Source organism: Hippoglossus stenolepis, chromosome 4 (genome assembly GCF_022539355.2).
Source record: "Hippoglossus stenolepis isolate QCI-W04-F060 chromosome 4, HSTE1.2, whole genome shotgun sequence".
Classification (NCBI taxonomy): Eukaryota; Metazoa; Chordata; class Actinopteri; order Pleuronectiformes; family Pleuronectidae; genus Hippoglossus; species Hippoglossus stenolepis.
In genome coordinates, this window is record NC_061486.1 from 12,066,868 (window position 1) to 12,085,973 (window position 19,106).

The 19,106-nt window shown below is 41.1% G+C and overlaps 2 protein-coding genes across 2 annotated transcripts; one reads left to right on the plus strand and one right to left on the minus strand.

Annotated features, from left to right (window-relative positions):
• Window positions 1-467: 467 nt before the first annotated feature.
• On the minus strand, window positions 468-3,662 carry med29 (mediator complex subunit 29). Its single transcript, XM_035154067.1, has 4 exons — window positions 3,469-3,662; window positions 3,264-3,322; window positions 1,718-1,802; window positions 468-991 (listed from the first exon to the last, which is right to left on the minus strand). The coding sequence occupies exons 1-4, from the start codon at window positions 3,634-3,636 to the stop codon at window positions 764-766; spliced, it is 540 nt and encodes a 179-aa protein (XP_035009958.1). The 5' UTR covers window positions 3,637-3,662; the 3' UTR covers window positions 468-763.
• A 1,076-nt stretch (window positions 3,663-4,738) lies between these two features.
• ppp2r1bb (protein phosphatase 2, regulatory subunit A, beta b) lies at window positions 4,739-16,373 on the plus strand. The gene is made up of 15 exons (XM_035154485.2): window positions 4,739-4,895; window positions 5,547-5,637; window positions 5,816-5,916; window positions 6,356-6,588; window positions 6,769-6,916; window positions 7,031-7,186; window positions 8,600-8,714; window positions 8,854-8,924; window positions 10,368-10,502; window positions 11,743-11,916; window positions 12,095-12,155; window positions 13,589-13,743; window positions 13,922-14,064; window positions 14,636-14,727; window positions 14,815-16,373. The coding sequence occupies exons 1-15, from the start codon at window positions 4,818-4,820 to the stop codon at window positions 14,829-14,831; spliced, it is 1,770 nt and encodes a 589-aa protein (XP_035010376.1). The 5' UTR covers window positions 4,739-4,817; the 3' UTR covers window positions 14,832-16,373.
• The last annotated feature ends 2,733 nt before the right edge of the window (window positions 16,374-19,106 follow it).

Genomic DNA, 19,106 nt, shown 5'->3' on the forward strand with positions numbered 1-19,106 from the left:
GACAAACATATGGCTGAACATGGCATCGGGTTTGAGCTGCGTCTTAATTCAGTCCAGGAACACAAAGCACAAGGGACAAGGTGTGATTAGTGTTGTGTTTCCTGCCTCTTTGGTACGTTTATGTAACATGGAAGATAAGATTAGAATAAACATCTCAGGGTATTAAACTGTGGTCCCACTACTCAGCTATAATGATGTAGTATATAGTTGCATTAGGGAATAGGCTACACTCTGCAAGTACTTTTACTTTTAATACTCCAAGTACATCAAAGTAGAGACGTTTATTATTTAGTTGAAAATAGATTTGTTATTTGAGTAAAAGTAATAATTTGCTTTTCAATTTACTTAAAGTAACTTATACTATACTTGCTGTTATGGATATTTTAACATTACACCTTCTTCATGAGTTAAATATTACATTTTTTAAACAATTCTTCCTTTGTAGATAGTGAGAAAAAATAATCAGCATCTGTAGAAATTTTTTAATGTTCAGTACAAATAATCTACAAAAGACCATAAAGGTTCACCTCTGCCACCACCTGCTGGTCATCTCAAGACATGACTTCATCAGGAATATTTACACAGAGTTGACAAAAAAACATAAATTATTTTTAGACAGAAGAAATTGGGGAGAATTAAAGAGCGTCTTCAACAATGAGATCTGTGTATGGAACAGCCCAGAATACGAAATCCATTGTCTTTCTCAAAAACAAAAAACAAAAAGTCAGCGGCTGCAGAACGAGTGGGAATTGTCAGTCCGAGTTCACATGATTCCCTGAGCCTGTCCCTTCCCTGCGATCTTCTTGGAACACTCCAGCAGAGCGTTGTGGATATCTTTGGCGCAGGAGATCTGAGACTTGATCATGCCGAGGTACTGGGCGTAGGACATGGACTCCGTCTGCACCGTGTCCGGCTTGGTGGCTGTTGGGACCAGGTTGGGTGAATGTTTGGCGCTGTCGATGCTCTGGGAAAGGCACTCGTAAGCCAGCCGCTGCACAGAGGAGAGAAGATCTGAGTTTTATTTGAGTTGTAGGAGCAGTGGGTGGGATGTGTGCTGCACAGATCTGAGTGTCTGATAACGTTTGTTTGTTGAATGTGGGAATGTTTTATTTTGTAAAAATGACTGCTTCCCTCTTTCTAAGCCTCATCTTGATGCTTTTGACAGTGTTATATGATCATCTACTTCTCTGCATTCATTAACACTCATCCACTTATAGAAAGTCTAGATTCATCGTGTGTTCATTTAAAAGTTTTAGACTTTGTAAAAGGAATAAACACAGGTGGTTAGACATACAGCAAGTTCAATATTTCTTTAAAGCTGGATTTGGCAGGAAGAAAGGTTTTAATTGTGTACAGAAAATAACTATAACTGAATGAATACAAAATTCAATAAGCAAATGAATTAGGAAAAGTCCTTAATGTCAACTTTATGTTCTACTTCCACAACAATTTCTTTAAAATGTTCGTGCATGTGTTTCAACTTACACTAATCTAATAAAGTGTAATGCAGTCTGTTACTATCATTGTAAAGTGTGTATGTAGCACATATTGCACACTAGTTATGTTTGGTCTTTATTTATTTAAACATTTTAATTATTGTACATAATTCAGTCTCAGATTGTGTTTCTGCTGTTTTTGTGATTAATGTGAAGTGGCTGCTGTAACATTTTATTTTCCACTGGGTTTCATTAAGTCCTCTGTCTGTCTAACGTCTCACCAAACACAGCTCCAGTTGATCGCAGAGGGCATAAAACTCCTCGAGGCTTTTGTCAAAGCGCTGAACAGAGGTGTCGCTACTTTTACTGAAACATAAAGAAACAACAGACGTGTTAAAAATTCCGAAACATCCTTTCTTCAGAGATCTGTTTCAGGAAACAGGTTTAAGAAACTCTAAGTCTTACACTGAATTCTGAGTAGATGAAACCTAAAATGGTAAAACTAGAACAGCTGATCAGAGTCAGTTCCATCATTAAGCACATGTGGGGTAAAAGGGGGGAAAAGCCATCATCAATAGATCTGTGGTACTACGACTTACCATGGCAACCAGTAAATAAAGAGCAGAGCTTCCATTATAACCCAGAGGAGTAAGAAAGATGAGAAAGCCTAAGTGTCTTGATCGCCACCTGGTGGCTGGCTGCAGTATAGGTGAATTTCACCTCCTCTGTTAAAGGATGGGACATGGACCAAATTAAAAAATAAAACTACACGCTGGACACATTTTTCTCAAAGATGGTTTCTGTCATTTCAGGTAGGTCTTATCACAACCATGTTTGTCCAACTGTTCATTTTTCCGATAAGTTTGGTTTTAATTTGTTGGTTGATGCTGTAGAAACAGGGTGAAACATCATGATTGACGGGCTGAGACTGACTCGCTATTGGCCGGTGAATATGTTGGCAAGACCTCGATACTGCCTCTCCTCACCACGATTAAAACTGAACAGACTCTGACTGGTTACTAAAGATTCAAAAGCACAAGATGGTGACATCTGTATCCGGGATATTCTGGCTTCATGTTTGTATTACGGGAGGAAGTGAAGACATGTCGTTCATCTTTATATACAATCTATGGTCAATGCACATTTATGTTAAACAAAAACAAAACAGCAGCTGCGTCTCACTGAGCTACTAACACCATGACGTTTTATCCAGTGTTGTCCACATTATTTAACAGACTTTCCTTCATGGAGGATAAATAGGTTGTGTATAGTAGTTGGATTCAGATGTGACCTGGTGGGGAGTGAGTGATGCTGGCAGCAGCAGATAATGAAAAAATCATCAAACGGATAATAGCCTAGATACGTTTATAGATCTGATTGTAACTTTGTAGTCTGACCCTGAGACAGACTCACGATTTGGGTGATTTACAGCTGATATGTGTTTTGTTTAAAACTGAGTGCACATATGTCTGTTTTACATATTTTAAACATGTTAAGACTATATTTCAACATGTAGTTGAAACAACAATTTCCCACCATGAGAAGTGATTATTCATAGATCAGTGTTATGTGTCGAAAGCGTTGCATAGATCTTGTGTTAATGTAGAGTAGATGTTTCAGAGCAGGGGGACTTGATGACGACCTGTCATGCTCACACAGACCCAGTGTTTTAAAGAGTATAGATTTGAATCTGAGCTGAGGATGAAGATGTCTCTGCCCTGACATTGATCACTGATCGATCATAATCCACAGTTTCCCTTACCTCAGGATTAACTCACTCAACTTCTCAGTGAACCCTGAAGCAGGACACTGTGTAAAGTTACTCACATGCCGTTGTCTATTGATGTGTTATGAGCCAGATTCAGGGACGCGATCTTCATCACATTCTGGAAATGAAAGCAACGTGTCAATATGTTGAAAATGCAGATTTTCTTTTATGTATTTGTGAAACTACAGTGATGTAGTTGACAGAGCGACTGAAACTACAGTGTCCACACATCTCATTGTGTGTGTGTGTGTGTAGCTCAGTTACCTGCAGACTCTCCTTCAGCTGTGGAATGAGCATCTTAAACCTGTGGACCGGGTCGAAGTCCTGCTGTTGACTCAGTTGTTGCTGCTGTTGTTGTTGCAGAGCGGCTTGTTGTTGTAGCCCGGGCTGAGACATCGGTCCTCCGGGCTGCTGCTGCTGCTGGGACGCCATCTTGACTGAGACCCAGTCAAGCGCCGGAAGAAGAAGAAGAAAACACCCGGTGCGCCATTTTTCAAAATAAAAGTATTCCTTGAACGACACGGCATTTATTATTATTATTATGACTATTATTTTTTTTTTTTTTTAACATTTTTACTATTGTTGTTGTTATAAATATGAATATAATATGTGATTTTATTTTTGTGTTGATTTCCTTTGTAAATACAATGCAGCTTTTTTCTTCAGCCCAATTCTACCTTGTTTTACTTTTTTTTAATTTTACCTCCAGCTTTAATTCATATTTGTATTCTATTACATTTTTTCTATATTTTGTAAAATAACATTAACGATGAGTCACCGATGCCCCATAATGATCCATGTCCTTAAGCAAGTCAATTAGTGCTGGCTGGAGGAAAAATGTTACTCTGCCAACCCTCAGCTTGATCATAAATTTTAATTCTTAAAATAGAATCTGAGTTGTTTTGTCCACAAGTAGAACTGAAATTCAGTTATATAAGGCAGAGCTTGTGACTCAGCGCATGGCCACCTGAGGGCCACTCCTATGCAAGAACAGTATATATACACACAAAAAAGAAAGTTACTGAATATAGAAAAGAAGCAAAGAAGAAAGAGTCTAAACATTTTATACATAATGAATCAGTAACACACAGAAATAATTGTAAGATCATTTTTGTTGTTATATAAATGAAGATCTTGAAAGTCAAAATTGGTTTGCGCACACTACTCTCAAAGCGTAGACAATTGTCTTTATCCTGAAGGTGAATTTCTGTCAAATAATTATATGATAAGATACTGATTATCTATCAAAAATATTCCAGTTTATATATGTATATGGTGATAAAATAAAATACATATTGGTCCCATCAACTACAGCACAGGTATAATACTAATAAAAACAACAATAATAATTATAATAATAATGGTTTTCACAGATTAATTTACACCTTTCAGATGTTCTTATATCACTGAACTGTCTGAGTACGTTTCTTCTCCATCTGTATTTATTTGTGTAGTTTCATGTGTAAATGTGTCGCGGTCTGTTGAGTGGCGGATGTCGGAGGGTCCGTGAAGGCAGCAGCGGAGGAGGGAGGTTCCCTGCAGCCGCTGTTCTCTGGCAGAAACCCCGTAGCTCAGCACAGCAGCGCCATTCGGAAACTGCAGCAGAATCCAAAATGGCAGGAGCTGATGGAGACGACTCCCTCTACCCCATCGCTGTTCTCATCGATGAACTGCGGAACGAGGATGTTCAGGTAGGAACGCTGGTTACAGCTGAAGTTGCTATTTGTGTTTGACGGCGAAATGAAGCCATTTTGACGTATTTACCAGGTCTGGCTGCTTGCTAGCAAATAAGCTAGCTACCCTGAACCGCCAAGGCCTTGAAGAAATGTTCTGCCGGGCGCACCCTGGCTCACAAGTGTAGCTCATTCACGATGTGCGTCGTTAATCCATAGTATCGTTTCTTACATGTTTTATTCGGTCGGTGCCTTAAATAAGTGAAATCTAATGAATTGAGTTAGCTAAGACAACCGGGTCATTGGTTTAGCCGCTAGCGTTTACGCACTGCCTGTAGCCAGCTCAGCGCTAAAGTTAGCAATCACAATAACAATGCGTTCAAGGCCGCAGCGGGTCGATTTCACTGTTCTAAGCCTGTTTGATCATTGTCACCTGATTTAAAGCTCGTATTCTGCATAAGCTCTAAACAGTAATCTCCATTCGAAGCGCTGTTTGATGTTAGCTAGCTACTTTTGTCGGATATGTGGATCGCGGCCAAGATGGCAACAGAAGTGCCTTCCAGTCATTTCTACCTGGGTCGGCAGAGTGCGACGAGCCGCATTGATTCTCTCACTCTGGATGCCAAATGTGCTAAACCGTAGTTAACGTAATTCCTGCTTTGTTTACAGTTACGACTGAACAGCATTAAGAAGCTGTCCACTATTGCTCTGGCGCTTGGAGTCGAGAGGACTCGCACTGAACTCCTTCCCTTCCTCACAGGTAATAAAGTCGATCATCTTACCCACAAACACTGTCACATGCTGAGTGTAATTGTCATAAAGAGAGGGGGGGGGTACGTTTTAAAACAATATATTTTATAGCAGTCCAAGGTGTTGCAATGGCAGATAGCCACGGTGTTGCATTTTCATAATTGAATCTACATTCTGTCATCCCTTAGATACCATCTATGATGAAGATGAAGTTCTGCTGGCCTTGGCTGAGCAGCTTGGCAATTTCACTATGTTGGTGGGAGGGCCCGAGTATGTCCACTGTCTCCTGGTAAGTTAAGTGGCATCTACCTCCCTGGAGAGTTTGTCAATATATGCTTAAATACCTGCTTTTAGGCAGAAACGGCACATTTTTCTAGTCCTTTGAGAAGTCCATGTTGACAGCACAGTGCCAAGTTTATTCCATTGATTTAATTTATTTATTGCAAGGACACAGCTTTTAGCTGATTGTTACGTTTGATGACCTGTGAGGTCCACAGTAACACACATTTTTTTATTTGGGTTTTAGTTCATCCTCATATTTTGTTCCTATAAATGGATAATTATGCTAACCTCAATTATACAAACACAAAATACTGTAACTCAACCAACGCAAGATAAATATTTAGGTGTTCAAAGTTATATAGACATGGCCATATCATCATGTATGTGTGAGTATTTAAAGAATTGTGTCCCTATGTAACCTAAAACCATCTTCTATTCTCTTGCAGCCTCCTCTGGAGAGTCTAGCTACAGTGGAAGAAACGGTAGTAAGAGACAAAGCTGTGGAGTCACTGCGCAAGATCTCTCAGGAGCACTCTCCAGTTGACCTGGAGGTCCATTTTGAGCCTTTGGTGAAGCGGCTGGCCAGTGGTGACTGGTTCACTTCTCGTACATCTGCTTGTGGCCTGTTTAGTGTGTGTTATCCTCGTGTCTCCAGCTCTGTCAAGGCTGAGATTCGTCAGTAAGTGGCCTCCTAACAAAATAACACATTTTAAGATATATTTTATATACTGTCTACTTCATATTTGCCTAAAATAAATTATTGCATATTATATTTATCTCTAACCTGGTTTGGTTCTGCAGTAAGTTTTGTTTCCTCCAAACAATTTGTCTGATAAAAATGTCTGTGGTTTTTCTCTAGGCATTTCCGCACCTTGTGTTCAGATGACACTCCTATGGTGCGTCGTGCTGCAGCATCTAAACTGGGGGAGTTTGCCAAAGTCCTCGAGCTTGATTATGTAAAAAGCGACATTATTTCCCTCTTCACTGCTCTGGCCTCTGACGAGCAGGTACGAACACTTTATTTCCACCATAGATTCTTGTCTGTTGTTGCACTATGGGCTTTACTGTCCCTTTTTTAAACCAGATGTGACCAAACTGATCCCATTTCTTTTTTCCATTAGGACTCTGTGCGCCTGCTTGCAGTGGAAGCATGTGTGAGCATCGCCACTCTGCTGCCCCAGGAGGACCTGGAGACGCTGGTCATGCCAACGCTGCGCCAGGCTGCGGAGGATAAGTCCTGGAGGGTTCGCTACATGGTGGCTGACAAGTTCTCTGAAGTAAGTAGCTGACTTATTTCCTTTTTGCCTTACTTTCTTGCTGTTAGAGCTGAGCAGCAAGTCCTATTTAACCGGCCCTCACAGTTTTTCTATTTCATTTAGCTCCAAAATTTGTCCCCCTGCAAATTGAAAACAAAGTTTAATGGCAGGATTCAGAGGTCATTATCTTTTTAATGTGTGGGCATATACTGCTTACCAGGACGATGAGGGCAAAGTACAATACAATGCTGGTTCATAAACGTGTGCTTCAATACGATTCGTGAATGAGGTGTATGTCCTGAGATCAAAAATAATCACAAGGTATATTTTTATCTATTAAGACTTATTTTGAATATCCGCTTTGTAGCAATTGGGTGTACATTTGGATCTACAACCAGTTGTCTTCACATTTGATAGAGTTAAGCTTACTAATTTCACTGGCAGACATGTCTCAGTCTGTATCTGAAGTGAATTTAATGAGGTGAAATAGTTAATGAAACTCATCAGACTATGGGTTTTAATTTTTCAAAAAGTGCTCCTTAACTCTAATGAGGATGACGCAGTTAAATTAATGCTGTGCTCAGCATAGTGTTACATAGTAAACTGTTACTAAAGGGACCACAATATCACATTTGACAGTGTTTAATAACATGTATTCTCTGAGTTTCATCGACTTGCAGCAGTGTGTGATTAGCTGCCCGGTTTACAGTCCCTGCAGGGGTAGTGTGCGTGTCATCTGTGTTTAGCTTTCATGATGACAAAACAAGCTCTTGTCGACTGTGCACTGTTTGACAACAGGTCAAACCTAGCAAAGTATCTCGCTGACACAAATAATGACTGGGTTATGGTATTTGAATAGGGTTAGTGAATGTGACTCATAATAAGTGAGTTGTTTTCATCTCTATAGCTTATAGGAGGGGAAAAGGAACATAGTCTCCATGCTTCCAGAATAAACATTGGAACCAGACTAAAATCTCGCTGCTGTAAGATGGCATAAAGAAAACAACTCTACATTGTCTTAATGATACAGTTGTCCAACTAATCTCGGAGTAGTGCCTCTTTAACTGGGTTCTCTTACCAAGTTTGTTAACCAGGCTGTTATGATGCATTCAGGACTAGCATTTGAAGTTGTAAGTGGGATAATTGCAAGTTTTCTGTGCATCAAAGCATTACAATGGTCAGAGCCAGACTTCCAAATTTGATTGATTTGATATAAACTTTTCATTCAGTAGGATTTTTTTATCGATGACCACCCCGTTAAGAACTTTCAGTATTTCAGTTAATACAGACGTTTCAGTCATCATAGTAATGTCTCCTATTTAGTATTTCATTGCCACCTTTTATTGTTGATTCAGAGCTATAACTCCCAAAATGTCTTCTTCTGTTGATATTTTCCACACATGATTAATTTGATATTTTGATTTCTGAACTTAGCTCCAGAAAGCAGTGGGACCGGAGATCACCAAGAACGATCTGGTCCCGGCCTTCCAGAATCTCCTGAAGGACTGTGAAGCTGAGGTTCGCGCTGCTGCAGCCAACAAAGTCAAAGGTCAGTACACTTAAATTTACCAAAGCCCTAATGTCTGAAGGGGATGAATATTCATTAGTTACATTGAATGAGCTGTTGAGCTTCTTGTCCAGTGTGTTTTGTGTTTTATTGACCGTGTCCTCTTTTTACTTTTGGTTAGAATTCTGCGAAAACCTCCCAGAGGACAGCCGTGAGCAAATCATCATGACTCACATTCTGCCCTGTGTCAAGGTAAAAAAAACTTCTAACAGCCAAAATTCTCTCTGGTGTTTCTCTTAGTGTAACAATTAGATTCTTGTATGAGTTACTAAACATGGAAAAGAACCAGAGGCTTATCTTTTTATAATCTACCCCAAAGCATTGATATAGACATGTGACATCCACTTAAATGAAAGCAGTTTCTTTTTCTTTTAACAACCGTGTGTGTTTTTTATCGCTGGCCATTAAAACAAAAATTACAGATATTTAAATTATGGTGGAAAAAGAGAACATACAACAGAAGTGGTCAAATGTTTTCTTTTTTTACCTTTTTCTTTATATATATATATATTCTGTTTAACAAAATAATGTGTACATTGACTTTAGTTATGAACAAGGGTTATCCTCATAAACCAAGAGGGAACATGGATTGGCGATTAATCAAAGAGTTCAGGAAAGGATAGATGACGAGAGTTTGAGGAAATAACAATAATGAAAACATATTTGAAGCATTGAAAGTTTTGTTGGGACTGTATTGGGCTCAAAATTCAGGCTTTGATTTATATTTCCATTCAACATTTAACCAGGGAGCACATGTAAAGTTGAATTTATTAAAGGTTTTTAAGTTGTTTTTTTTCTTTCAACTTCATAAAAGTTATTTAGATACAAACAGTATACCGTTAGATAACCAAAGACCCACTATTGTAACCCTAAACATAAATGGCTATTCAGGGGGCATAATTTTTGGGGTGTTTGCAAGAGACCGTGGTTAAGCCTGTGACTATGTTGTTCAGATGCTGAACAGCAGGTGGCACTGCTGTATTTTGTTTAACAATAAGTTTATATGAGGAGCTTCTGATATCAAAATTCTTACATCATTGCTAGTAAAAGAAAATGTAATTCATGGTAATTGCAGAACACATTACCCGATCTATAGAATCTTGTTTGTTAAAAAGGTTCAGATCAATGTCACAGCGTCGTTTTGCTTATAATGTAAACACTGTACAAGCAGAAACACAGTCACACAACCATAGAAAGCAATAAAATTGTCACTAGTAACATGTAATAATATACATGACTCGTGATAACATCTTCAACATTGCTACTATCAGTTAATATTTGCAGAGTTTCTAAGAAAAGCTTCTGTGTGATATTGTTGTGATCAGTTATGTTTGAACATTACAGAGTATTGAGAAATGTCTGTCCTTTATTTACATGATGCAATATCTCTGTTTCTGTCTACATCATATCTGAAGTTATTCCACATACAGTAGTTAACTGCAATGACTCTTTGTCTGCACTAGTATTAAGTCCACTTTGCTGTGTATTTAAACACTAGTCAATTATAGCCTCTCTCTCTGTACAGTGTTGTGAATAGGAGGTATAGCAGTGTTCCTGATGTTTGTTTACGTACCTTCAGTCTTAACTATTTGTTTGTGCTGATCTCTGTCTCCTGTGTGCCCCGTCTCTGACCAGGAGCTCGTTTCAGACACCAACCAGCATGTGAAGTCAGCCCTGGCCTCAGTCATTATGGGCCTTTCAACCATCCTGGGCAAGGACAACACAATAGAGCACTTACTGCCTCTCTTCCTGGCTCAGCTCAAGGACGAGGTAAAGGAAATGCACACTTGACTTCATGGACCCTGTTTTCTCTTTTATATTTTACACATCTGGCTTTAAAAACTCTCTGGACAGTATCTGGTTTGGTAACATTCACAGAAAAAGCTTCCTCTGAAGCATCTGACTTTGACCAACTCCTTTAGTGATCAGCATATCTTCTCCAGGTAAAGCCACTTTGTCTAGCAGTATGATGCACACTGTTGGCAACCAGACGGAGCCCATACAATTAGAAGTGAAAAGCTGATTTGAGAGGGAATCATAACTAACAGCTGGATGCTGCAAAACTATAAGTGATTACTTGCCTCATTGATTTGTATGCACAGAGGTAATTGAAGGTAATCACTGGTTATATTGGGTTGAGCAAGGCTGCGGTTTCAGCTGGTCCCGTTGCACAAAGAATGGTCTCGTACTGAAATTAGATTCATCCTGTCATCAGTCTGTCTGCATTGCATTTCAGTTTTTATCTAGTACAACAGTGGCCCTGTCACTTCTTGTCCAATGAGTATGTTTTCCATGACATTGATTCACCAGACATGAGATTGGCAGGTTAGACACAAAGGTATATAGATGTTTTTGAAGGCTTGAGGCTGTCATTTGCTTCTTCGTCCTATTAAAAACTGACCCAATTTCCTCACAACACAAATGCCAGACCAGAAGAGTCTAATGAGATTACAGTCCAAACTGACACTTCAGCTTTGACTTGCAAATTTCAGTAATTCAAGGTTAATCTGTCAGAGGACGGTGTTCTCTGAAGCTCGATAGAGAGCATGTCATTTATACAAGAGCCTAAAGATTTCACGTTGTCACACTGCCTTTTTCTGGCTGCTGCTCTCCTCCCACCTGGTTTATAAACCTGACTTATCAAATCATTTTGTAGTTTAGGGCTGCTTCCTCTGTTTTTTTGGATTATGTGGATTAAAAGGCTTGTTTAGCTGTTCCAGTTAATATCCTGTCTTAATTAAAACTAAAGCAGATCTCCATGTAAGGCATCCGGATACAAACCAGGGTTTCATTTTTCTAGACAAAACTGCGTAGAGGTTATGGTTGAGTGGCTGGAGCCATGAAATGTAAATTTTGTACACAGTAAAAAAAACAATGCTTAAGTTATTTCCTATAAAGCATAAAAAAACTTAACTTTGGATTAAAGTTTTGAGATAAATGTTTTTCTCAGTTGTGATGGAGTCGTGCTGCCATAATCTTAACTTTTTCCTCTTCTCTTTTTTTGTCGCAGTGCCCCGAGGTGCGTCTCAACATCATCTCTAATCTCGACTGTGTGAACGAAGTGATTGGCATCCGTCAGCTCTCCCAGTCACTGCTGCCGGCCATAGTGGAGCTGGCAGAGGATGCGAAGTGGAGGGTCCGCCTCGCCATCATAGAGTACATGCCCCTGTTGGCAGGACAACTGGTGAGTCATGGAGTATAGGTAGACAGCCGAAACTCGTATAAAATGTGTTTTAAAGGGCCTTCTAATTAGGGCCATGCAAACACCCTAGAATTCTTTTCGCAATGCAGACTAACGGAGGTTTATCAGGCCTGTAGACGTCCAGGAAATCTCTCCAATTACAGTGTGCTTGTTTCCTCAGGGAGTGGAGTTCTTTGATGAGAAGCTCAACACCCTTTGTATGGCCTGGCTCATTGATCATGGTAAGGAATTATTAATATTGTCAAGTTTCCCAAAGTCTTAGTTCAGACACTAACAAATTGAACTCATTAGGTGCGTCTCTATGTCACGTCAGAATTGTTTTGTTTTTTAAATTTAAACAAACACTTATGTTAGCAGCTATTTTGGGAATGTACCTGAATTCTAAACAGTTTAAAATATTATCCTTATTTTAGAGCTTCATTTATGCTCTTTTCATGCTCCACAAACCAATAACTGCCCAGAACAACTTCCTCGGCAACCATACTATTCCCTATGTCCCACTTGTCCTTTTTTTTTTAATTCATTTTGGCTCTTGGTGCCCTGCAGCAGCTTCTAACACCTTAATGATGCACAAGCCCTTTCTGGAAGGATCTCACATTCAACTCCTCTTACGTTTCCTCATTTTCCATTACACACTTAAGGAAGGTCGTATTAGAACATCGCAGCTCTTGCTCACACGAGAGCAGCCAGTTAACAGTGGGGTCTTCTATCACCACTCTGATACTGTGTTATTACCAGAACAAAGAAAAGCAGACGTAGAAGGGAAGAGATTGATCAGCAGAGGCGGTGGGAGTGAGAAAATAGGGGGCTGAGATGTGGCAATCTGCAGATCTCTGCCGTCACATACATGCTAGAAGGATGTGAACAGGTCTTAGTATACAGTACTGTGTAGCTGTGAGTGGGGCCAGATTAAGGTGAAATACGACTTCCTGTAGTACAATGATTTTGACAAGTTGTCGTCAGAATTTGTCACCACAGTCTGGATTTGTGTCACAGCGTGATAGTTAAACTGCTCTGTTCAATTCTGTCATAGTTCCTTCACATCATTACTTCACCAAGTTTAACTTGATTCGTGAAGGCAACACCCTGCAAGTTATTCTGTGCATTTATTCTCGATTTAAGGTCTTCTGTCCACCCAGAACTGTTTTGTGAGACAAGACTCCAAATCCTTTTTCAAATGCTGAAAGAGCTGTCGAGCTACAAAACACACCCTGCTCCATTCTGTCATCTTCAACATTGTCTTTAACATCCAGTTTGCACCCATTGTGTGTAGTGTTCTCATCACATTGTTTTCCAATTAGAGAAATGCACTCGCTATTGAGGACAAAGGACCAGCTGGGTTACATCATTGGAATGCTGCTGGTGCGAGTTTCTGTCAGTGTGTGTTTCTGTGTGTTTGTGTTTCTGTGTGTGTTGCTGAGTGTGTTGTTGGGGTTAAGGCTGTGCCACCCTTACATAAGCTATTCAAAGAAAGACTAAACTAAAGAAATGAACCCCAAATCTTTCCCCCTCAGCCTCTTTGTCCACCATCGTAAATGTCGTACACCATAAGTTTAATATATTTATTTGTATTGCTTAGATGTATTAGTAAACAGCATGTATGTCACTGCTTTGCCAATTTTAGATGTTGATTGTTGTCACTGTGATTTTCCAGTGTATGCCATCCGTGAGGCGGCCACCTGTAATCTAATGAAGCTGGTGGAGAAGTTTGGAGCTGAATGGGCTCAGAACACCATCGTACCCAAAGTGCTGGGCATGGCCAACGACCCCAATTACCTCCACAGGATGACCACTCTGTTCTGCATCAATGTGAGTCAAACAGCGTCATCAGCTCGCTCTCACAGTTGGTTCCTTAAAGTTATTTTTAAGGGTTTAATATTCCGATAGCATGACACATTTTCTAAATATACTTTCTGCCTGAAACTACTTCAGTTCCCTTTTGTAAAAGCTAACTGTCGTTAACTAACCTGCCTGTGTGGGGTTTCAGGCTCTGTCAGAGGCTTGTGGCCAGGACATCACCACTAAGCAGATGTTGCCAGTGGTGCTCAAGATGTCCAACGACCAGGTTGCCAACGTTCGCTTCAATGTGGCAAAGTCCCTTCAGAAGATTGGGCCCGTCCTTGACAGCAAGTATGTTGTTTGTGTAATATCAGCATCATGTTTTCTGACCTCACACGAGGACTATAAAATTTATTGAATAATTATCTTGATCGCGACTTTGGCTTCCCGCAGTTAAATGAACATGATGGGCTGTGGGATTGTTTTAAATGTATCCTCATCAAATTCAACACTGACGTGAAGCGATTTATACACTCACAGCCAGCCAGCAGGGGGCGGTAGAGATGTTTTGGCTCCACTTTTGCAGAGCTGTCATGTTAGTTCAAGTAGACTTTTTTTGTTTAGATTTGATGCTTAGATTTTATATTTTGCTTCTGAATTCGGGTTAAAAAAAAATGTAGTTGTAGTTTTGACGAGAGGGCCGATGGTGGTGGGTTGGATGTATAGGTTGCATATTTTTAAAGTGTCCGCTGCACTTGCTAACTTTTGCATCATTACCATCTGTAAATTTAAATACAAAACTGCATCAAAAATGTTTGACCCCTACACTGAATGAATAATTGATCTCAATATTGATCGTAATTGTAGACAGTGAAGAGGACATTTTGTTCAATTTTTCTCTTCCTCCATCTTTGTCCCCAAGTGCCCTTCAGACGGAGGTGAAGCCAGTGCTGGAGAAGCTGGCCACAGACACAGACATGGATGTCAAGTACTTTGCCCAGGAAGCTATCAGTGGTAAGAATTCTTCTTCTATCATTGTTTACAAACTGTAAATACCATGAATCATATCTGACATGACAACGTATTATTTTTTTCCCGCAGTTCTGGTCCTAGCATAACCAACCCAACGTGGCGAAACCAGACAACCACCCGAAACAACAACGCAAACACTTTTACAAGATATTTATTGATGTTCAGGAACAACTGATAAATGTATAGAAAAGCTGTTAACAATTTCTTTTCCTTTTTTTTTTTTTACTGTCCAATGGTCGTCCACGTCCAGGCGTAGCACAGGCTTCTTCGTTAACCTTCTTCTTTGCTGTAAATGGGTGCTTTAACAAGGCAGCGTATGATGAAAATGAGTGGTGCATGCTGACCAATGTGCTACTGTACTAGCTAGGCATCGCTAACCACAACCCCTCTCACATTCCTACCCCTTTTCCATCTTCGGCCACTGTTGTCCTTAAGCCACAGTCACTGCAGCGCACCACATGTCCATGTTCGCCGGCCAGCACCCAGGGCCGTGCTGCTGCGCTTTCCTCCCAGTGCTAGATGCTAACTAAGACAAAAAAAAAAAAGGAGTTTGAGAAACAAACTGCTTGTTTAGGAATCAGCCCTCGGATCTCCCAGAGTCCTGACTGAACGCTCTCTGCAGGACTAGTTGATTTTTCTACCGCCAGACTAAAACCTGTTGTCTCCTAAATGTCACGCAAGATTGTTATGTACAAAGCTTTGGCAAAAAATAATGGGAGCATCCATTACTGCATGTAATCTGATGAACTCTCAATGATTGCATGTACTAATCAATCTGAAATAATGTCCTCGCCGAACTCTCTGCCCCTCTGCACTGTTTGTTCTCTACAGCAACACAGATTGAATCGGTCAGACACATGAATTACCTCGGCCCAGTGTAACAGGGACCAGCTCGGTCGGAAAGTGTTGCTTATAATTATCCCTCCCCCTCCTCCTCAGTGATTTCGTTGATGTGCACGGGTGGAAAGTCGTAGTCGTGCTTTTTCTGCAATAGGTTCCGGCATCGCTCTTAAATCTTTGTGTCAATTACTTTAAAAAGCAGTGGTGTCTTCTTTTAGTATGCGTGGGTAAACAGTTTTCACTTGTCCTGTAAACAAAAAAACAAGACCACGGTCTTGTCTGTGAGGGACAATTAATCCCTCTGACGTTAATGGAATGGTAAAACTTAAATTGACCACAGCTTTCGGGGCCGTGGGATTAAAGAAAGCGTGGCACTGTGTCCTGGAGCCTCCCTGCAGTCCAGGCCAAGTCCTCCACTGTACGTGAGATTTAAAAGCATCAGATCAGAGAACACCAAGGACGTAGCTTACAAATCTCTACACGGTGGAGAATGAGCGCATGCTTTCAAAGGGGGATCGGGGACATGGAGCATGTGTACATAAGGCTGCGTTATGTTTTAATATGGGATGGGTCCTGGGGTGGTTATGGGTGGGTTGAATAACTCTATCGCCTGGGTTGACAAAATAAACTGTCTTTTCCCTGAACTCCTCCCCCCCTACATTTTGTTATTGAATAAACTTTGATCGTTGATTGTCCTGTATCGCAAAGACTGCTTTTATTTTGAATTCTCTCCACAGTTGGGCTGCTGTACTACTGTATCTTGATCTGAATAAAGTAACTCAACGGAACGTGTGCAGCCTGCTTTTATAATTAGTTACTGCTTAAGCACATGAAGGCCTCTTGTTACTGTAATGGCCAATTTGCTGCAACAGGAAACAATCCCATTAAACAGCCACTTGATTAGAATCCATAATGAATCAGATTGAGTTGTCATTGAAATACACAGTGAAACATTTCACTGTAAATTTGATAAAATCACAAGTTTTGACAGAAAATTTCTGTAATATCAAAGTGAAATTGAATCACATTGTTACAGGATAATTTACAGAACTTTATCTTCCTCAGGGAGGCCATGTTTCTGACCTTGTCCATTGTAAAAGGATGAAACGGGTCAAATAAGTTTTCCTCTGGTATTGTGACAGTGTGTTTTAACCTGGTCACCTATTTCTCAGAATAAGAAATGGATCTTGATGACAATAATAAAGGCATATTTAGGCACACTTATTTGTATTCTGGTCTTTACGGTAAGTTGCAGAATCTATGGGGGACAAGGCCAAATCATACTAACATCTGTATAGTCAATAAACACCAAAAGTTATGGTTAAGTTGGAAAATGTATAGAAAATACACACAAACGTACAACTTGTCAAGAGTAAATTATCTGAGGAACCTGCTGTTGAACATGTGTAGTAGAAAACACTCGAAAATGTTTAAATACTGAAACAAGTCAAAATACAGCTAGTAACAGAAATTGAAGTTCCTGTATGTTCACTGAAGTGTCAAATGAATAAGTTGAAGGTTCCTATGGTTGAGCCAAAATAAGTTGAAGTAAATAAAATAAAATAAAACACAAAAGATTTGTAGAAACTGCTCCATGTGGGCCGAGCTGCACTGTAAGATTCTGTCAGAGACTCGGCATCGTCTTGATGTCTGGACGTGACCCAGTTTTGAGTCTTTCCTGTGAAGCCTTCTCTTCGTGTTTGTTGCTGGAAAACAAATCCACCCGGTCACAGTCGTGTTCTCCAGGAGGGGTTCTCTGTTCTCCTCAGTCTCCTCAGGGCTTCCAGGACCTGCTGCAGCGAGGCGCTCCCACAGCAGGACGATGGAACCCTGAGCTTCACCACGGGGACGGTGTGTCTTCAGAAGACATGGTGTTTACTCCGATGCAAGAAGACCTATAGAATTCTGTCTCTTTGGACCCTTGAGTGCTGTGAAGTTATTCAGTATCAGAAAAAGGCCTAACAACGTCCTCTGGGACTGAGCGATGTGAAACCTGACGTCCATGGATGTGTAATTCTCTTTGTGTGCTTTGTAACAATACGCTCAAGTACACAAAGCAGGGCTCGGATGAATCCCACATGTTCCTGGTGTCGTGTTTGGTCAGCTCTGACCTGGTAGGAAGCGGCTGCCGAGATGAAAGTGCGGGTGCTGCGGGTTGTTTTGGCCGCGGGGGAAGCGTGCGGAGCGGGGGCAGGATCTGCAGCTGACACCTGCCCCTCACCCTGACTGCTACTGCTGCGGAGAACAGAGGAGCGCTGCAAGAGGAGGGCTGGGTCCAGGGTGGATATTTGTTAAGTGTTGTTGGAATGCATGAGAAACGCGTTTACAGCTGTATCACCTTGGCCCAAGTTCCCAAGGTCACAGTATCAACTCAACACTGCTATACTTAGTTGTTCTTTTTGTGTGTGTGCAACATGCAGCCGGTCTTTTAAGCACTCTAGTTTTGGTTAATTCCCAAATGAGCAATTTAGCAGCGAGGATTAGGGCCGTAAATCACATGGCAGAGATCTTTATGAGAATCTCAACCTTCCTCTTTTTAATCTCCTCAAATCTCCCCTCAACCCTCCTCGGGGCCAAGGCGCTCTCCCAATCCTCCGCCCAGCCCTTTGGACGGTGCAGCTCGCGGCTTCGAGCACATTATGCACGTATACTGGGATGCACGGGAAGGTGTAGCCGCTGCGTGTCAGCATATTCTGCCACTGAGGGACCTCAGCAGAGCTATTTGGGCTTTAGCAGCTCCGAGGCAGGGTGTGAAACAGGAGGAGGTGGAACCGTCGGGACCAGAACCCACAGTTTGGACTTTTCCTCACGTGCAAGACGATAAAAAAAGAGCCACATTTTAAAAGCTGGAGATCTAAACAGAAACTCCAACGTTCCTACAACCAAGAAAAGCTTTATTTAAACGGGATTACTCGAGGATCCACTTCCTAAATCCGCGCGAGTTCACGAGGCAGTGAGAAAACAGCACAAACCTTATTTCTTTCTATTTAGATCCTGTTATTTGGGTGGTTGGGGGCTCGTTCAGCAACCAGAGCCCTTGACGGCGCTGAGAGCCCTGACGTCAATGCAGCTGCCTCCCAGGACTGTGTCATTTATAATGAAAGGAGTCAAGCAAAGCCCCCCCCCCCCCACACACACACACAGCATGGCACGCACACACGCGCGAACGCACGCACACGCACGCACACACACACACACACACACACGGTGAGGTCAGACGCTCTCAGGGTGACAAATGACAAACATCAGTGACGGAGAAGAGAAGGAGGCCCACTCGCTTTCTTTATTTCACCCTCAGCCCCCCCTCCTCAGTGATGGTTTATAAACTGTAAGATGAGCTAATGTTAAGATTCCTCAAGATGGTTGTTTGTTTGTTTGTGTGTGTGTGTGTGTGTGTGTGTGTGTGTGTGTGTGTGTGACCTCCTGGCTGTATCATCCAGCCCTGAGCCTGCAGGAGCTGGTTCTTTTTCCAGGCACTACTGGGTCAACTGGGATTTCTGACTCTGTCCATCTGCTGGCCA